A 19,331-nucleotide genomic window follows, 5' to 3' on the forward strand; every position below is an offset into this window, starting at 1 on the left:
GAGTGTGGGCCAGGCAGACCAGTGGTTGATATTATGAGCAACATTCCACGGCGGCGGGGTACGTTGGTATGCCATCAATTGAGTCACCGAGCCTGACAACCCGACCCATTAAGTCACTTCTTACGACCAGCATAGGTTGCTAGGGATCAAATCTAACCCCGTATCCAATGAAAGGACAATAAGTGTTTCAACATCAAATAATGAACACACAAATGGGCGCTAACGTACCGCTATTCACTGACAACTGAAGCCATGTAAGAAGTTGTGACGTTTCATATTTACTCATTTCCTGGGCCTATAATGGCCACATCAATAATGAAATGATTGATCATCTTATTGGTGTTCAAGTTTGTGCATGAGCTTACCGGACACAAGACAGTGATTTGCATGAATGTACTACTATCTATACAACCTTGTTTACGTGGTCACCATTATGGCTTACAAAGTAGACACAATTTATTGATAACACTTTCTTTAATACTGTAAAGGTATAAATCCTCCTACCGTTGTCAAGCAAGGATCTATACCGAAACGTCGCCTTTACAGTATCAAAGAAGTTGGTATTCATAAATTGTGTCTACTTTGTCATCCGTCAACTTCTAAGTAATGCCTATCTAACAATTCATTATGGCTTTACTGGCATACAATGGTCACATTTCAAGGCGAAGTATTATTTCTCTGTCTGCATCATCTGCTTGGTATCGCCAATCTGCTCGTTTTCCAGTTACTCGTGGATCAAGCGTTTCATTGCGTCATGCATGTTGATTCCTTTCTGTGATGATAATTCACAGGTCAAGTGGGTGTTAGGATAAGGTGCAAAAAGAGTCATTACCCAGAGAGGTTTATCAAACGGAAAGGTAGTTACAGATGTGACGAGTTTCTGTTGACTAAGGTCCAGGACATGGACTGTATGTGTTTCCTCTTCAAGAACGAATCCCAAATCCAGGCTGTAAGTTGCACTACTCTCGTTCAGTGTAAGGTTGTCATCTGTCAGACGTTGTCCGTTGTAGTGCACCTGTAGACATATTCCATTATGAGCTGGGCATGTTGCAAAGAATACACTCAATCCAGTTGTCTGCTGCTTGTAAGCATCAACAGGGTTGCCAGTCAAAGCTGCTTCGAAGATAAAAGTATTGTTATCATATGGTGTAATGACAGAGTATGTGACCTCCATGCCGTACATGATGGTCTGTCCTGGCCTGATGACCAGAGGTGTTGATGTCAGGAGTCTGTTAGATGAAAGTAGTCGGCATCCTGTCCTTGGTGGAAGATGTTCTTGTTTGCCATTGGTGACAACTGGCCCCGAAACCGTCAGTCCGTCACTTGCAATACTGGAGTCCCATTCCAGATCCGCACCTGGGGAGAAGACACATCGTTCGTATCAGGTGAATGCGTTTCCGCATACACAAACATCTGTACTAAATGTCATATTAGTGAGTGAATTGGGTTTAACACCGTTAGTAGACCAGTCATATCACGGCGTGTCAGCTTAATGTGGGATGAAAGTATTGTTTCCGTGAATATTAAGGATAATACTGTATGGGTTAAAGTATAACATGTCGGTAAATCAGAAAAATATATATATTAAAACGAAAGTCAACCTGCCATACTTGGACAATTGAAGGACAACATTTAGTATCAGATAGACTGACTTCAGCAGGGGTGTGTTAATTGCTTTTGAATGTGAAGTCGGAACATACTACAAATTCCGATTAATGGGAACATATGCTTTGTCATGAAATGAGTCAGTGAGTGATTTGGGTTTTATTACGCTTTTAACAGTATTCTAGTTGTGGGAGGAAAGCCCGAAGGGATGTATGTAGCGTACACAAGGGACGCAACTCTGCAAAGGCGTCTTAGACGACTGCCAGCTGTTCATTTTGTTTCGCATGCGAGACACTAATCTACCCTTTCCAGATACATTGGTTTCCACAACATGTTTTATCATATGGAAATCGTACATTTCCAAGTGCGATTTGTAAGGAAATATTCTACCGACATAAAATAAGGGAACTGATGAAATGATAATGAAGGTGTAATGACGATAAATGTAATGAATATCAATCTCTGTTGTCTTTACCATGTCGGGCGACCTATACACGATACCCCGCCATTCCGCTACCACAAGAGCTGCCCCCAGCTGGGATGCATCATACCAAAAGACGTTAAAAGATGGTACTTGTTGTTATCCTGGCTTGTGCTGTGCATTATGGGGCTAAAACAAGGAATGGTCAGCTCGGGTCCAGTATACTGCGTCTGAGTGGGGTATTCGTGTTAAACTGTGGCATGGTATCTCAGTTGGCTAGAACAATAAAACCGTCCGGAGTAGTACAATCGGCCACACACACACACACACACATGCATGCATGTCGATAAATAGGTGCATTAAACTTAAACGTTAAACCCCATCTCACATAACCTCACCTCAGGATTTCAGCAAGGAAATGGCAGTTTTCTCTGAGGTAAGCCAACCTGGAAACGGGTAGCCCTAACAATCCTGGAACTGGCCGTCTCTCTGATGCACCCACGCCAACCACTCAATCTGAGGTACATTGTACGGATGTGTCCAATCGGAGTTCTAGGACAAAGCCCACTACTGAGGGGATTGCCCCTCGGGTCCTCCAAAGAGCTCAGATGAATATCCAGCAGAGATATGCTCTAATCCCTAGGTATGGAGAACGGTTGGGGGCAGGCCAAACAACATCAGCCAATTCATAGTAACTCTGCCCAGGGGTTTGGTAAACATGTAAACCCATCCATCCAGGAGACCTTTGCATCAAGGTCTCTGTATTTGTCATTAGAAAAAGTGGTTAAAGCGTTCGATTCCAGACATGGGTACAGTGTGTGAAGCCCACTTCTTGTGTCCCCCACCGTGGTATTGCTGGAATATTGCTAAAAGCGGCATAAAATCAAACGCACTCATCAGAAAAGGGTCACAGCCTCGTGTCTGGAGATGAACTGCTGGAGGATAATAAAATCTCTAGCATTGGGTCTGTTGTGGAGAACCTTCTGTTGTCCAGATGGAATCCAGATCCTACGATAATGGCAACACCATGTCGCTCACATACCCATAGGCACCAATAGAATGATAATACCAAAGAGGATTATCCTTGGAATGTCGAAGATGATGGTCGTGCCTCTAATGCCTGTCAATGCGCTAGTGGGTCTCTGGGGTACAAAGACTATTATGGACGAAGCCTTATGGATCAGTGCTCTATCAAACACAGGTGGATTATACACATCATGTCTGCATTTCGGACAATTTTGGGGGATTTCAACCGTTGCGTGAGCAAATCGTTTATCTTAATGAGGATCCAAAAAGCACAGGCGAATGATTTGCAATACTCCCAGCAATAGAATGAGGATATGCTGGACAGCTATGTTACTGTCTCATGGGTGAAGCAGCTGACTTCTTCCCCTTGTTTCTAGAGAAGGATGAGTACATCAGCTTCCATGAAAATATCAAGAAACGCGAAAGGCGGTTTGGAAGATGATTTACTGCAGTTTTTCATCAGGCCTCGGACGAGTCACTGGAAGAATGGTTGGAGAGGGTATGGCAAGGAGAAATTGCAGCCTTTACGGATTTGCCAGGAGACTTTATGAAGCAACGGGTTGGTGCGGAGATTCTGCCAAGGAAGTGCTAATTAAGAAGGTTCCCGCTATGTCTTCAACGTAGGTCTGAGGACTCTGGGACACGCTATTGATTCACAAGCAGTCTATGGCAGATCAACCATCCAAAGGGACGTGAAGCAGTTGCAGAAAGACTCTTCAAGGGACAGATAACCAATTAACATACAATGTTATCAAACAGATCTGGTTGGTCAGCAGAAGAGAAGAAGACTCAATGGACTGTAGTTTGTATTAAGGTTCTTTAGGGCTTCAGACTATTGACCTTTTGAAAAAACTAACAATTGTAGTAAAAGATTGTGCGTTGTGGACATTGATTAGTTGTCAGGAATGTAGTACTATTTAATGTAAGCAGTGGTGAGAAAGTTATTATATTTAGATGCTAGTGTGATGTGTAAACTACCGGAATACCGTGGATTGTGATAAAGTGTAATAGAAACATGTAGAATATTCTATGTTGTGATGACCCTGTCAGGAAATTTCCAGTAGCTAGTCAGACGGAATATAAGGGGAAGAGCGTGTCACACATTTCATTACATCAAGTCCAGCTTTCGTGTGAAGATCACTCATCACCCCGGATTCCCTGCCTAGGCCATCCCAGAAGCTTGACCACTGTCACCGTTGGGTGAAGAAAGTAATATCACTGACTTTTGCTATCACCACTGTAGTTTTGTATTTAATACTTACCACTGTCATCATTTTACATACTTTCATTGAATATTTTAAGACCACCATATTGTGTACTGTCATTGTAATTACTATGAAGTAATTTGTATTGATTTGTAAACCTAGTCAATGTTGTAATACATTTGTTGATTGTATACCATTTGTTGTTTGTCTGTTGGTTTGACACTGAGTTCTTTTAAATACATATTTCTTGGTTAACACACTGTTTCAATTTGGAAATCGACAGGTAAAAATAGTGATTCATAAACACATGGTTGTGATATTGTCGGAATCACATAACAGATCTGCTTTTAACAGAGCTTTCTTATGATCATGGAAATGGCGTTGTCGCTTTTATTTACAACTTCAGTGCACCAAGACTTTTTGAAGACACCATTCAATCTTGTAAAATTGTGACAGGTTTTAGAAAGAAACATCTTTATACAGACCCATTTGACATTACAGTAACTATTCAAGTAACTTAAATTAGTGAGGAGAGAACTTCATTGCAGTGAACAGTTGTACTGCACTTCGTGATGCTCTCCACATCAATAAAGCAACCTGAGGGTGAACTCACATGCGAGCGATCCTTTTACTCCCAACGGCTGCCCGGTCATATATGCAGCTGTGGACACAAATGTGTTAGGGTGACATCAGTATCAATAGACATGACGTGACATTATTACCATGTGGTTCACAGTTATATGGGGATAGTTTATAACTCTCTGCACAGTTATGAAACAAAATGCACAAATATATCAAAATAGAGGAAGTGTCTTTAAGAAAATACTTGAATTAAATTAAAGTACAGACTGATTACCTTGTGGCACTTGCTCGTGTTCAATAGTCATTGCATCTTTCAAGGATTTATTTCCATTTGGAGTCTCTGTTTGTGAAAAGACAACTGATTTGACGAGGCCGGCCATCTTCAACAAGGGGGTAATTTTACTGAAGCAAGTTGAAGCAAAGCTGACACCAGCTCTTCCAAGTGACGCCTTTGGTGACATCTCCAACATGGCGCTCAAGGTGGCAGCTGAAGACCCCATCATTTGTAGATCCTCTATCATGTCAGCTTTACTCCGCATCTGTCGTGTGTACTTGGTAGATGATGTCACTTTTGCTAGAATATTTCTGGTGGAATCCAGTTCCTCCTGTGTCAGCTTCAGAATCTTGCTGGATCTCTTTTCAATATCTGACAACAGAATGCCTCTCCTCTGCTGTATTTCATCAATCAGTTCGTCAAAGGCTTTGTTGATGTCAACCACGGCAGCCTGTTTTGACACCTGTATGTTTGAATGTCTTTCCTTCAGACCTTGTTTTATTCTCTCAAGTTCCTCTGCCTTCTGCCTCAGCTTGACTAAGGTATCGTCAATGGACTTTGCCTTTTTTCGGTGTGCTTCATTCACGGATACAACGTTGTGTCCGTTCCCTTCCTTGTGGTCCACTACAGTGCAGGACACACAGACGATCTTTTCACAAGTATAGCAGTAGAACTGTAGAGGTTGGTCGTGTTGTGCACACTTATGGTGACGATTGAAACTTTTACCTGGTTGTTTTTTCATTTCCTTAAAACTGACAGGTTGGTGATCTCGCATCAACTTAACTCTTTTGTGAGCATTTAGACATTCTTGGCACAGGAAGACGCCACAGTCATCACATCTAGACATGGCAGGGTTACCATCAGGACAATGCGTACAAGGCAGATGGAGACCCTTCACAATCTTCAGATGATCCAGGATTCTTAGGATGATAGGCTCTTTGGGCAGAGACTTCACACCACCTGGCAGGTTATGTTGGTGTCGACACATGGGACATGTTAACTTTGGGAGTCCTTTGCTGTGCGTCTCTAGACAAGCTTGACATATTGACTGTACACAGCAGGGCATACGACGAGGTGTCCGTCTGGCCTCATCAAAGTGTTCTGTACATATTGGGCACTCGGTGAGGAGGTCCTTGATGGCGGACGCCGATACATAGTCCGACATGGTTATCTGGAAATATAGTTATTACATATTAGCATTTTCGGATTTCTTGTATAATTTCGAGACACATCCAGACTCTCTCCCTATACGTAATACAATATAATATGATATTCTTTGAGGATATAGTTTCATAATATCACATACATAAGTACATTATTTTGACAAAAAGGTAGAAAGGAAATAGAAACAAAACCTGGAATGATGGTTTTCCTTCTGAGACAAAATGTAAGACATCGTATAATTATGGGAGCCCATGTAGTCCCTGTCAGGTATGCATACAGTTGGGTACATTTTATCAAAGATGGTCCTCATCATGGTCCTCAATAAAAAACCTTACCACCCAGGTGAAAAGCATTAATATTCAGTGAATATATTTCGTAACATGGAAAACTAATAAAAGTACAAAAACACGGTTGTTTTAGTAGAAACCTCTGTTTATCCAGTTGATAGAGACTAGAGAGTGAATATGTCATCTGCTAGCAAATTGTATTTACTGTTTGTAGGTCGCACTTGAGAACGAGGCTTGGTTTTTACGGGAAAAGATATCAATTACAAAATTGAGGCTAAACTCGCACACTGTATGCTATTTTAATATGTTATTCTGGTCGAAAACTCTTTGCAAATCTATATGCAGGTCATCTTGCCTTTGACAGTCGGTCAGTCATATGCCTGAAAGATCACCTCAACACATAAACAGGTTTTTTAGGCGTGAGAACTAAACAGGAAATGTCAGCATGTATAACAAATTTAGATTGAAAAATTCAACTGATTAAAAGACGTTTCTGACATCTGCAATAGTCAATGAAATTCCAGATCAGGACAGAGCGTCGCTCATGATTAATTGACTGTAATATTTGTACAGGTCATCCCAAGTCAGATGGAGTGCTATTCGTTATCAAATTACACATTGGGCGTAATATTTAGTTCTGTTCAGGTGAATTGATTATTCCATGATAGTCTGCAACGTTATTCGTTGTCAAAATACATATAGGGAGTACTATTCCAAGTTTGTTCAGTCTACCGCCCAGTACATCAATACATTTCACGCTGGTGCAAAATATCCATTCAAAATGAATAGCCATAGGTATTTATAACTCCTGAACTCCGGACAACCTAGTGGTCACCAAATAACTACACCCAGGACGCCCTCAGGCAGGGACCCCGCAACCGCCGAGACCCGAGAGATAAGGAGCCCCTCCCTTCAACACAGGTAGTCAGATCGATCCACAGTCAATGAGCATGCCTAGCTCGTCAACCGGCACCCGGGTCGATAATTACCCATTCTCTCCAACACTGTCCGTTCTACCAGCCATGAATAACCTAACTACACGACGTAACGAGCGGCAAAGGAATATGTTTACACAGACATAAGCTTGTATTAAAAGCAGGTCGTCCATAAGCATACATTTACCACGCCCACTGGATACGATTTCGAATATGATCAACAGATAAGATGAGGATTTCGGTTTCCTTCAAAAGTAAGCTCTCTTGTTCTTTGCGTTCTTGGTCACAACCTAAATTGTTTTGTATTCATTCCAAAGCGCCATTATAGATTTAATTCAAAGTGAACTCACTGATTATTGAAATCACTTACCTTGACTGTGTATTGTGAACGGACATATAATTCTTAGTCATCACTAGCTTTCTCTGTCTTTAATGCGTATCAATACCACCATCGTAGTAACATGTCTGACAGGAATGCGGAAGTCGTTATCCATGTAGTTATAGTTACGGGGAAGGTTCCAGACATGCGCTGTGTCTAGTTTCGTTTTGTAACTTGACGTTTATTGGTAAAATGTAGATCACATTTGAAGCATCTTAAAATATTTGAATCCATATTGTAGTAAAGATCCTTTACACTGTTCTATGTATGAAGTATCACATAAATATAAACATGGCAGGCTTATACAAAAACAAACTAGTTATGTTCCATTATACCGCAGTTTTTTTTATTTCTTTTTTTTATCGCTGAACTCAATATGTCAAGCTGTATGACAACGGTCTGTAAATAATTGAGTCGGACACACTAGTGATTGATATAACGAGCAACGTCTCACGCTGTCGGTGCGCGATGATACGCATTAAACCAAGTCACTGAGACTGACCACTCGATCCATTAAGTCGCCGGGACCTTTTCAAAGTATTCTGTGCGTATTGGACACTCGGTTACGGGGCATTCACATTCAACTAGTTGTACCGTGTGAATGCCCCTTTAGGAGGTCCTAGATGGCGGATGCAGAAACATAGTCCGATGTGAAGAACTGCTGTCGATAATAAAGTATGTTAACACATCACAGGTAAACATCTGAGATGCTTTTCCAAGTCCATTAATAAAAATATGTTTTGTTTATAATTGGTATTGTTTATTACTGGGTTCACTCCCTGGGCGCGATCATCTATGAAGTCAAGTTTCCAGTAGTCCACTTTCCCTTCATGTCGAGTAATATTCCAGCAGCTCAAGCCTTTGGTGTTTACATTTCACAACTTTTGAGATACAATGAAGCATCCTCTTTCCACAAAGATTTCAAAGAGCGTCAGACGACTGTTGAACAGAAGTTGTTTAATCAAGGATACAGCATTCAATGCCTCACTAAAGCTTTCAAAAAGTTTTATATTGACATGTGGAGGACATTTTCAAATGTGACGCATCGGTGACCGATGCAAACTGGGCTTGGATACGCCCACCTTTCCAGGAACACCTGGCATCATAACTGTTTGATAGTGATTCATAACACACGCTCATGATATAGTCCAGATCGTACAATCGACTCTGCTTGTAGCAGAGATTTCTTATGAATATGGAAAGGGTTTTGTCGCTTTTATCTGTAAATCATAGATCGTGCGTTGTTAAAATATTGAAAATAAGCAGTCATTAATATATACATGTATGCGACAATGCGACAGTGGTCACGCTGACGATACAGGTTCGATTCTCTGATTTGGTTAGCTGCGAAATCGTGACTATTCACCGCTGCTTCTTTACTATCTTTATGAAATTTGTCACTGTATTAGCTGTACTAACGAGAAGTAACTAGCTACGTTTCGTATCCTGCCACAAGTATAAATTCTCACCTCCAAAAGAAACGCGAACCATAGAAACATATAGAGAAATATGTACGTCAAGAAGAGATGTCCCCAATGTGTACCACTTAATAACATAACTAACGATCAGTCAAGTGTAACCACAGAGTGTCTTTATTCTTATCACGATAGGCTGCAAGTGTTTTCCAACTTTACACGCAAATCCTGCACGAGGCGAGATGTAAAGAATTGATTCTTTGTTTGTATGTTGTTTAAAGCCACACTCAGCAATATTCTAGGTATTTGACTGCTAAATTTATTTGTGGTTTAACATGATATATTGCACTCCATTTTGTGGCATAACATGAGGCACTCTACTTAAAGTAACGTATAGCAAGATACGCGACGCTGAATTTGTGGTTTAACATGCTATATTACACTCCATGGTGTGGAATAACATGACACACTCTACTCAAAGTAAGGTATACCAAGATACGCGACCCTCAATGATGCTCCAAATTTTGGTTTATCGTTTCAGAAAGAACTTTTCATAACCATGACAATATGTTAACATATCAACAAGCTCAACCTCCCCGTTTACATGTGCATTATGTCCCTTTGTTTCTGTGTGGTACAATGTGTCGTAGGTGAATGTATTTTTCATTTTTGTAATGGAACATTTCCAGGGCCCTAGTCTGCATAAACACGGAGAGTACAAACCGACAAGTGTCTGTCTGTTGTTTTTTACTTACAGGTACGGTGAGTGAGTGAGTGAGCACTCAGCAATATTCCATCTATATGTTGCGGGTCTGTAAATACTCGAATCTGGACAGACAATCCAGTGACTGACATCATGAGCATTGATCCACGCAGTTGGGACACGATGACATGCATCAACCAAGTCAGCGAGCCTGACCACCTGATCCCGTTAGTCGCCTCTTACGGCAAGCATGGGTTGCTGAAGAGTCGTCACGGGTCGAGTGTGTGAGTGTATTACAATATACTTTAATAGTATTTCTAAACTCATTGTAAGACTACTCACCGACTCAACGACAATGTAATCAGTAATCATTAATGTCACACAATCTATTTCAAACTTTCCACGAGCCGAAATAACACAAAACTAAAAACCAACATTTTATATTGTATTCCACACAATTGATAAGCATAGATATATTGACTATAATAAAAGATGATAGTATGGATGTACATTAGTTGTTTATTTCATGTTCTTTTCTTTTCAAAATATAAATTCAACTAAGAAAATAGATGCTCATATAATACAATCAACAGAATCCTTTCCTTTTGGCGAAATCTTTGAACAACCAAACTAAGCTGGCTAGGTGTTTTATTGACAAAAGCTCAAAATAGTTATGATTTCTTTGAACATTCCATGATATCATCTATCTACATCCGCAGAAGTGAAAAAAACCCACACCAAAATAATAAACTAAAGAACAAGTTGATCACTTGTTGAATGTGTATACAAAATTGCACAATAAATATTTAACAGCCTATGAGTTATATACCGGAAATGGATCCAACCTTAAATTCCACATGAGTGAGTGAGTGAGTTGGGTTTAATGCAGCGTTTAACAGTATTCCAGTTATATCACGGCGAGTCGGCTTAATGTTGGAGGAAAGCCCCGAAGTGATGCAGGTCTCAGACGTTTACCACTTCGGTGAAACCCACGAGCACGGGTATGGTGCTGAAAAATCTAGAAACATAATCCGGGCGAACCTGGATTCGAACCCAAAATCAAAGGTTTCTGGCGTGCGCCTTAGATGTATGCTTCCCCCCCCCCCCCCCCCCCCACGCGACTTGCTGCTTTGGAAACGCAAAGAATATAAACTTATAAAAGTCCTGCATGGAAAATTGCACTTTCAGCAGTTTACTAGTGTGTACACAAAGCATCAGGGTTTACTCAGGAACTGCCCTTTAGAACAAATGCCGGTGATGATAGTAAATTAAATAATGACTTATTTAGAAAAGGTTTAAACGTGGATCCAAAATGACGATGTGAAAGCCGCTGTAAAAATTCATATACTTTTTTCATTGAATGTCCTTTATTTAAATCAGCTAGAAACGAATTGATGCACTCACTATTGTTAATTGTGAAAGATACTTGTGATGTAAATATTGACCTGATGCTAGTTGGTAATGCAATTTTACCTTATCATGTGAAGGAATGTACATACAGATATAAAGTAAAAGGTTTGATGTGGATGTATATACGTTTCTCTATTTCTTTTCTTTCCTTTCTGTCATTTGATTTATTAATTGTAAATAAGCATACATGTAAATCTATGGGACAGGGCGTTCTAAGTTGTGATAACTTGTACCCAATCCTTTTCATGAGAATATGTTTAAAATTAAACTAAGCAAATGCTGGTGAAACCGAAGCAACGAAGAAAAACCTTGACGAGAGGCATTTAAAACTATATTTAAAAAAAATGATGCACAGCAACGCCGGGTCAAAGACCTTCCAAAATAAAAACAAACTGACATTTCTTCGAGGATTCAAGCCCTGTGTGCTGTCTTGAAAAGGCAAACAAACACCTCAACACCGCGTCAAAACACCGTGAAATAAACATAACTGACAAAACTTCTATAATCACACTATAAAAATTGATGTCCAATCTATAAATCTACTGTAAACGTTAAAAGAATTCATGTCAACATTAAGAATAATACATATGATGATACTACCACACATGTAGAAATAGCGATAAATGTTGTACGGTTCAAGTTTGTATTGCTTCAATCGCCATTAAAGCGTACGTACAATATCTTCAGAAATTATCTCGCAAGAAATATCGCCCTCATTATTGTAGCCATTTTGTTAATACAAATAGTGGAATATGTGGCGCCTTAAAATATACTTAATACTTTTCATAAAGAGTCTGAATGTATACAACACATGTCGATTTATACCAAAAGAAAACTTTGAACACATTGGCAGCGTTTGTATTTGTCCAAAATTATCATAGCCAGATACTTGTGACATCAGTTTCATATGCTGCAAGATGGACACTGTAAACTAACAATGGAATTACTTTACAAGCAGTCAACACTATGAAAAAACCCAACATGGGTTGAACATTTGTGAACTCCCAAAACTTGTGTGTTAGTTGTTTAACGCCGCACTTAGCAATATTCCTGGTATATAATCGAGTGTGGACCAGACAGCCCAGTGGTTGATATTATGAGCAACATACCACGGCGGCGGGGTACGTGACATGCCATCAATCAAGTCACCGAGCCTGACAACCCGATCCATTAAATCGCTTCTTACGACCAACATAGGTCGCAAGAGACCAAATCTAACCTGGAACCCCATAAAAAGACAATAAGTGTTTCAACATCAAATAATGAACACACTAATGGGCGCTAACGTACCGCTATTCACTGACAACTGAAACCATGTCAGAAGTTGTGACGTTTCATATTTACTCGTTTCCTATAATGGCTACATCAATGACGAAATGATTGATCATCTTATTGATGTCCAAATTTGTTCATGAGCTTACCGGACTCAAGACAGTGATTTGCATGAATGTACTGCTATACATACAACCTTGTTTACGTGGACACCATTATGGCTTACAAAGTAGACCCAATTTAGGGATAACAATTTCTTTAATACTGTAAAGGCGACGTTTCAGTATAGATCCTTATACCGGATCTATACCGAATCGTCGCCTTTACAGTATTAAAGAAGTTGTTATTAAAATATTGTGTCTACCTGGTCATACGTCAACTTCCAAGTAATGCCTATCAAACAATTCATTATGGTTTAATTGACATACAATGGTCACATTAATGACGAAGTGTTATTTCTCTGTCTCTTATTTCTCTTGTGGATCAAGCGTTCGATTGCGCCGTGCATGTTTCTTCCTTTAGTTATGATAATTGACAGGTTAACTGGGTGTTAGGATAAGATCCAAAATCAATCATGACCCAGAGAGGTTTAACAAACGGGAAGGGAGTTACAGATGTGACGAGTTTCTCTTGAATACGGTCCCAGACATGGACTGTATGTGTTTCCTCTTCAAGAACAAATCCCAAACCCAGGCTGTAAGTTGTACCACTCTCGTTCAGTGTCAGGTTGTCATGGGACAGACATTGTCCCTTGTAGTCCACCTGTAGACATATTCCATTATGATCCTCGCATGTTTCCAAATTTGCCCTCAATCCAGTTGTCAGCACGTTGTAAGTATCAACAGGGCTGTCAGTCAAAGCTGCTTCGAAGATAAGTTTATTGTTATCCTCTGGTGTTGTGACAGAGTATGTGACCTCCATGCCGAACATGATGGTCTGTCCTGGCCTGATGACCAGAGGTGTTGATGTCAGGACAGTGCGAGGTGAAAGTAGTCGGCATCCTGTCCTTGGTGGAAGATGTTCTTGTTTGTCATTGGTGACAACTGGCCCCGAAACCGTCAGATCTTCACTTGCAATACTGGAGTCCCATTCCAGATCCACACCTGGGGAGAAGACACATCGTTCGTATCAGGTGAATGCGTTTCCGTGTATACAAACACCTATACTAAATGTTATATTCGTGTGTGAACTGGGTTTAACACCGTTTTAACAGTAGACCAGTCATATCACGGCGTGTCAGCGTAATGTTGGATGGAAGTGTAATATATATATTGCTATGGTTTTCGTGAATATTAAGGATAAAACTACATGGGTTAAAGTATAACATGTCGGTAAATCAGAAAAAAATATTAGTTTAATAAAACGAAAGTCTACCTGCCATATTTAGACAATTGAAGGACAACATTTAGTATCAGATAGACTGACTTCAGCAGGGGTGTAGTAATTAGTTTTGAATGTGAAGTCGGAACATACGACAAATTCCGATTCCTAGAAACATATGCTTTGTAATGAAATGAGTCAGTGAGTGATTTGGGTTTTATTACGCTTTTAACAGTATTCTAGTTGTGGGAGGAAAGCCCGAAGGGATGTAGGTCTCAGGGATGTTAGTAGCGTACACAAAGGACGCAACTCTGCAAAGGCGTCAGAGACGACTGCCAGCTGTTCATTTCGTTTCGCATGCGAGACACTAATCTACCCTCCAGTATACTGCGTCTGAGTTGGGTATTCATGTTAAACTGCGGCATGGTATCTCAGTGAGCTAGAACAATAAAACTGGCTGGAGTAGTACAATCAACCACGCACACATACGTGCATGCATGTCGATAAATAGGTGCAATAATCTTGGCCGCGACGTTAACCTCATCTCCCATCTCACCTAACCTCACCTCAGGATTTCAGCAAGGAAATGGCAGTTTTCTCTGGGTGTAAGCCAACCTGGAAACCAATAGCCCTAACAATCCTGGAACTGGCCGTCTCTCTGATGCACCCACGCCAACCACTCAATCTGAGTTACATTGTACGGATGTGTCCAATCGGAGTTCTAGGACAAAGCTCACTACTGAGGGGATTGACCCTCTGGTCCTCCAAAGAGCTCAGATGAATATCCAGCAGAGACATGCTCTAATACCTAGGTATGGAGAACGGTTGGGGGCAGGCCAAACAACATCAGCCAATTCATGGTAACTCTGCCCAGGGTTTGGTAAACGTGTAAACTCATCCACCCAGGAGACCTTCGCATCAAGGTCTCTGTATTTGTCATCAGAAAAAGTTGGGCGGTGGGGTTGCCTTGTGGTTAAAGCGTTCGCTCGTCACGCCGAAGACCCGGGTTCGATTGCCGACATGGGTACGATGTGTGAAGCCCATTTCTTGTGTCCCCCGCCGTGATATTGCTGGAATATTGCTAAAAGCGGCATAAAATCAAACTCACTCATCAGAAAAGCCTTGTGCCTGGAGATGAACTGCTGGAGGATAATAAAATCTCTAGCATTGGGTCTGTTGTGGAGAACCTTCTTCTGTCCAGATGGAATCCAGATCCTATGATAATGGCAACACCATGTCGCTCACATACCCATGGGCACCACCAGAATGATAATACCAAAGAGGATCATCCTTGGAATGTCGAAGATGATGGTCAGGCCTGTAATGCCTGTCAATGCGCTAGTGGATCTCTGGGGTACAAAGACTATTATGGATGAAGCCTTATGGATCAGTGCTCTAACAAACACAGGTGGATTATACACATCCTGTCTGCATTTCGGACAATTTTGGGGGATTTCAACCGTTGCTTGAGAAATCGTTTATCTTAATGAGGATCCAAAAGGCACAGACGAATGATTTGCAACACTTGTTTTCCGTGAAATTTCACTGCTTCAACCACTCCCAGCAATAGAATGAGGATATGCTGGATATGCTGTGTTACTGTCTCATGGGTGAAGCAGCTGACTTCTTCCCCTTGTTTCTAGTGAGTGAGTGAGTATGGTTTTACGCCGCTTAAAGCAACTTTACAGCAATATCACGGCGGGGTACACTAGAAATGGGCTTCACACATTGTACCCAAGTCGGGAATCGAACCCGGGTCTTCGGCGTGACGAGCGAACGCTTAAACCTCCAGGTTACCCGACCGCCCCTTGTTTCTAGAGAAGGATGAGTACATCAGCTTCCATGAAGCGATCCAGAAACACGAAAGGCTGTTTGGAAGATGATCTACTGCAGCTTTTCATCAGGCCTCGGATGAATCGCTGGAAGAATGGTAGGAGAGGGTACAGCAAGGAGAAAATGCAGCCTTTGCGGATTTGCCAGGAGACTTTATGGAGAAACAGGTTGGTGCGGAGATTCTGCCAAGGAAGTGCTAATTAAGAAGCTTCTCACTATGTCTCCAACGTAGGTCTGAGGACACTGGGACACGCTATTGATTCACAAGTAGTCTATGGCAGATCAACCATCCAAAGGGACGTGAAGCAGTTGAAGAAAGACTCTCCAAGGGACAGATAACCAATTAGCGTACAATGTTATCAAACAGATCTGGCTGGTCAACAGATGAGAAGAAGACTCAATGGACTGTATTTTGTATTAAGGTTCTTTAGGGCTTTAAACTATTGAACTGTTGAAAAAACTCACAATAAAAGATTGTGCGTTGTGGACAGTGATCATGAATGTAGTACTATTTAATGTAAGCATCAGTGAGAAAGTTATTATATTTAGATGCTCATGTGATGTGTAAACTGCCGGAAAACCATGGATTGTGATAAAGTGTAAACAAGTAGAATATTCTATGTTGTGATGACACTGTGTGGAAATTTCCAGTAGCTAGTCAGACGGGATATGAGGGGAAGAGCGTGCCTCTGGTATCTCTCACACATTTCATAACATCAAGTCTAGCTTTCATGTGAAGATCACTCATCATCCCGGATTCCCTGCCTAGGCCATCCCAGAAGCTTGACCACTGTCACCGTTGGGTGAAGATAGTATTATCACTGACCTTTGCTATCACCACTGTAGTTTTGTATTTGATACTCACCACTGTCATCATTTTATATACTGTCATTGAATATTGTACGACCACCATATTGTGTACTGTCATTGTAATTACTATGAAGTAATTTGTATTGATTTGTTAACCTAGTCAATGTTGTAATACATTTGTTGATTGCATACCATTTGTTGTTTGTTGGTTTGACACTGAGTTCTTTTAAATACATATTTCTGGGTTAACACACTGTTTCAATTTGGGAATCGACACGTAAAAATAGTGATTCATAAACACATGGTTGTGATATTGTCGGAATCGCATAACAGGTCTGCTTTTAGCAGATGTTTATTATGCAGATGGAAATGGCCTAATCGCTTTTATTTACAACTTCAGTGTACCGTGACTTTTTGAAGACACCATTCAATCTTGTAAAATTGTGACAGGTTTTAGAAAGAAACATCTTTATACAGAATCATTTGACATTACAGTAACTATTCAAGTAACTTAAATTAGTGAGGAGAGAATTTCATTGCAGGGAACAGTTGTACTGCACTTCGTGATGCTCTCCACATCAATAAAGCAACCTGAGGGTGAACTCACGTGTGAGCGATCCTTTTACTCCCAACGGCTGCCCGGTCATATATGCAGCTGTGGACACAAATGTGTTAGGGTGACATCAGTATCAATAGACATGACGTACCATTATTACCATGTGGTTCACAGTTATATGGGGATATTTTATTACCGTCACATGTCTGCACAGTTATGAAATAAAATGCACAAAAATTTCAAAATAGAGGAAGTGTCTTTAAGAAAATACTTGAAAATACCTTGTGGCACATACTCGTATTCAATAGTCATTGCATCATTCAAGGATGTATTTCCATTTGGAGTCTCTATTGGTGAAAAGACAACTGATTTGACGAGGCCGGCCATCTTCAACAAGGGGGTAATTTTACTGAAGCAAGTTGAAGCAAAGCTGACACCAGCTCTTCGAAGTGACACCTTTGGCGACATCTCCAACATGGAGCTCAAGGTGGCAGCTGAAGACCCCATCATTTGTAGATCCTCTATCTTGTCAGCTTCACTGCGCATCTGTCGTGTGTACTCGGTAGATGATGTCACTTTTGCTAGAATATTACTGGTGGAATCCTGTTCCTCTTGTGTAGGCTTCAGAATCTTGCTGGATCTCTCTTCAACATCTGACAACAGAATGCCTCTCCTCTGCTGTATTTCATTAATCAATTCGTCAAAAGCGTTGTTGATGTCAACCACGGCAGCCTGTTTTGACACCTGTATGTTTGAATGTCTTTCCTTGAGACTTTGTTTTATTTCCTCAAGTCTCTCTGCCTTCTCCATCAGCTTGACTAAGATATCGTCAATGGACTTTGCCTTTTCTTGGTGTGCTTCATCCACGGACACGATGTTGTGCCCGTTCCCTTCTTTGTGTTCTACTACAGTGCAGGACACACAGACGATCTTTTCACAAGTGTAGCAGTAGAACTGTAGGGGTTGGTGATGTTGTGCACACTTATGAAGACGATTGAAACTTTTACCTGGTTGTTCTTTCATTTCCTTAAAACTGACAGTTTGGTGATCTCGCATTGACTGAACTCTTTTGTGGGCATTTAGACATTCTTGGCACAGGAATACGCCACAGTCATCACATCTGGACATGGCAGGGTTACCATCAGGACAATCTGTACATGGCAGATGAAGCCCTTTCACAATCTTCAGATGATCCAGGATTCTTAGTATGATAGGCTCTTTGGGCAGAGACTTCACACCGCCCGGCAGGTTATGTTGGTGTCGACACATGGGACATGATAACGTTGGGAGTCCTTTGCTGTACGTCTCTAGACATGTCTGACATATTGACTGTACACAGCAGGGCATACGACGAGGTGTCCGTCTGGCTTCATCAAAGTGTTCTGTACATATTGGGCACTCGGTGAGGAGGTCCTTGATGGCGGACGCCGATACATAGTCCGACATGGTTATCTGGAAATAAATTTAAAACATCTGAAGCATTTTCGGATTCCTTGTGTAATCGTCTTTGTGTCTCGACACAATTGGTACAAAGTCGTATGAGACATCCATACTTGCATTGTATGTACATCACTCAAAACTGCAAGTAGCATTAAATTATGAGCTCGTTTTTTTATTGATGCATAATAGAATATAATATGCTATTGATTTAGGATTTGTTTTCATATTTAAAAATATAAGCTAGCTACACGATAAATCGCAAAGAACAATTGGAATGAAGAGTGGTTTATTTCACGATAAAACATTGTTCTACCATGACGTCATTTCTGGAGATTCAAACATGCGCTCGCATCTTAATGAGGTCCTAAATTCGACGACGATATTTATAAGAGGGAAGTGTCTTGTGAGTTGTTCCCAATAGATGTAGGAAATAACGCAATGGCCGAACGATCGCATGAAAATGTTGGAGAGATATGACAATCGGTAATTGGAGAAAAGGTACAGATAAAAGTCGTGAAAATTGTGAAAATACCCCTGTTAATAAAATAGACTTGTCCGACATTGCCGATTTCGGAGTGTATTCAGGGAGTCATCATTATTTACATAAGGGTAAACCAATTGAGCGCATGTACATTGTATTAAGATCTTTAAAGAGGCTGTGCAAAATGTTGGAATCTCATGTAAGAAATAAACG

General features: G+C 40.8%; 2 protein-coding genes across 2 annotated transcripts; both read right to left on the reverse strand.

Annotated features, from left to right (window-relative positions):
- Positions 1 to 515: 515 nt before the first annotated feature.
- LOC124137790 (tripartite motif-containing protein 45-like) lies at positions 516 to 7,959 on the reverse strand. The gene is made up of 4 exons (XM_048385289.1): positions 7,870 to 7,959; positions 5,114 to 6,284; positions 4,871 to 4,918; positions 516 to 1,356 (listed from the first exon to the last, which is right to left on the reverse strand). The coding sequence occupies exons 2-4, from the start codon at positions 6,276 to 6,278 to the stop codon at positions 725 to 727; spliced, it is 1,845 nt and encodes a 614-aa protein (XP_048241246.1). The 5' UTR covers positions 6,279 to 6,284; positions 7,870 to 7,959; the 3' UTR covers positions 516 to 724.
- Positions 7,960 to 13,047: 5,088 nt separating this feature from the next.
- LOC124137786 (tripartite motif-containing protein 45-like) lies at positions 13,048 to 18,678 on the reverse strand. Its single transcript, XM_048385290.1, has 3 exons — positions 17,479 to 18,678; positions 17,249 to 17,296; positions 13,048 to 13,781 (listed from the first exon to the last, which is right to left on the reverse strand). Exons 1-3 carry the CDS (start codon positions 18,641 to 18,643, stop codon positions 13,201 to 13,203), a joined length of 1,794 nt encoding a protein of 597 aa, XP_048241247.1. The 5' UTR covers positions 18,644 to 18,678; the 3' UTR covers positions 13,048 to 13,200.
- Between the last annotated feature and the right edge of the window lie 653 nt (positions 18,679 to 19,331).

This window comes from Haliotis rufescens, unplaced genomic scaffold (genome assembly GCF_023055435.1).
Source record: "Haliotis rufescens isolate VD_foot unplaced genomic scaffold, xgHalRufe1.0.p SCAF_57, whole genome shotgun sequence".
Classification (NCBI taxonomy): domain Eukaryota; kingdom Metazoa; phylum Mollusca; class Gastropoda; order Lepetellida; family Haliotidae; genus Haliotis; species Haliotis rufescens.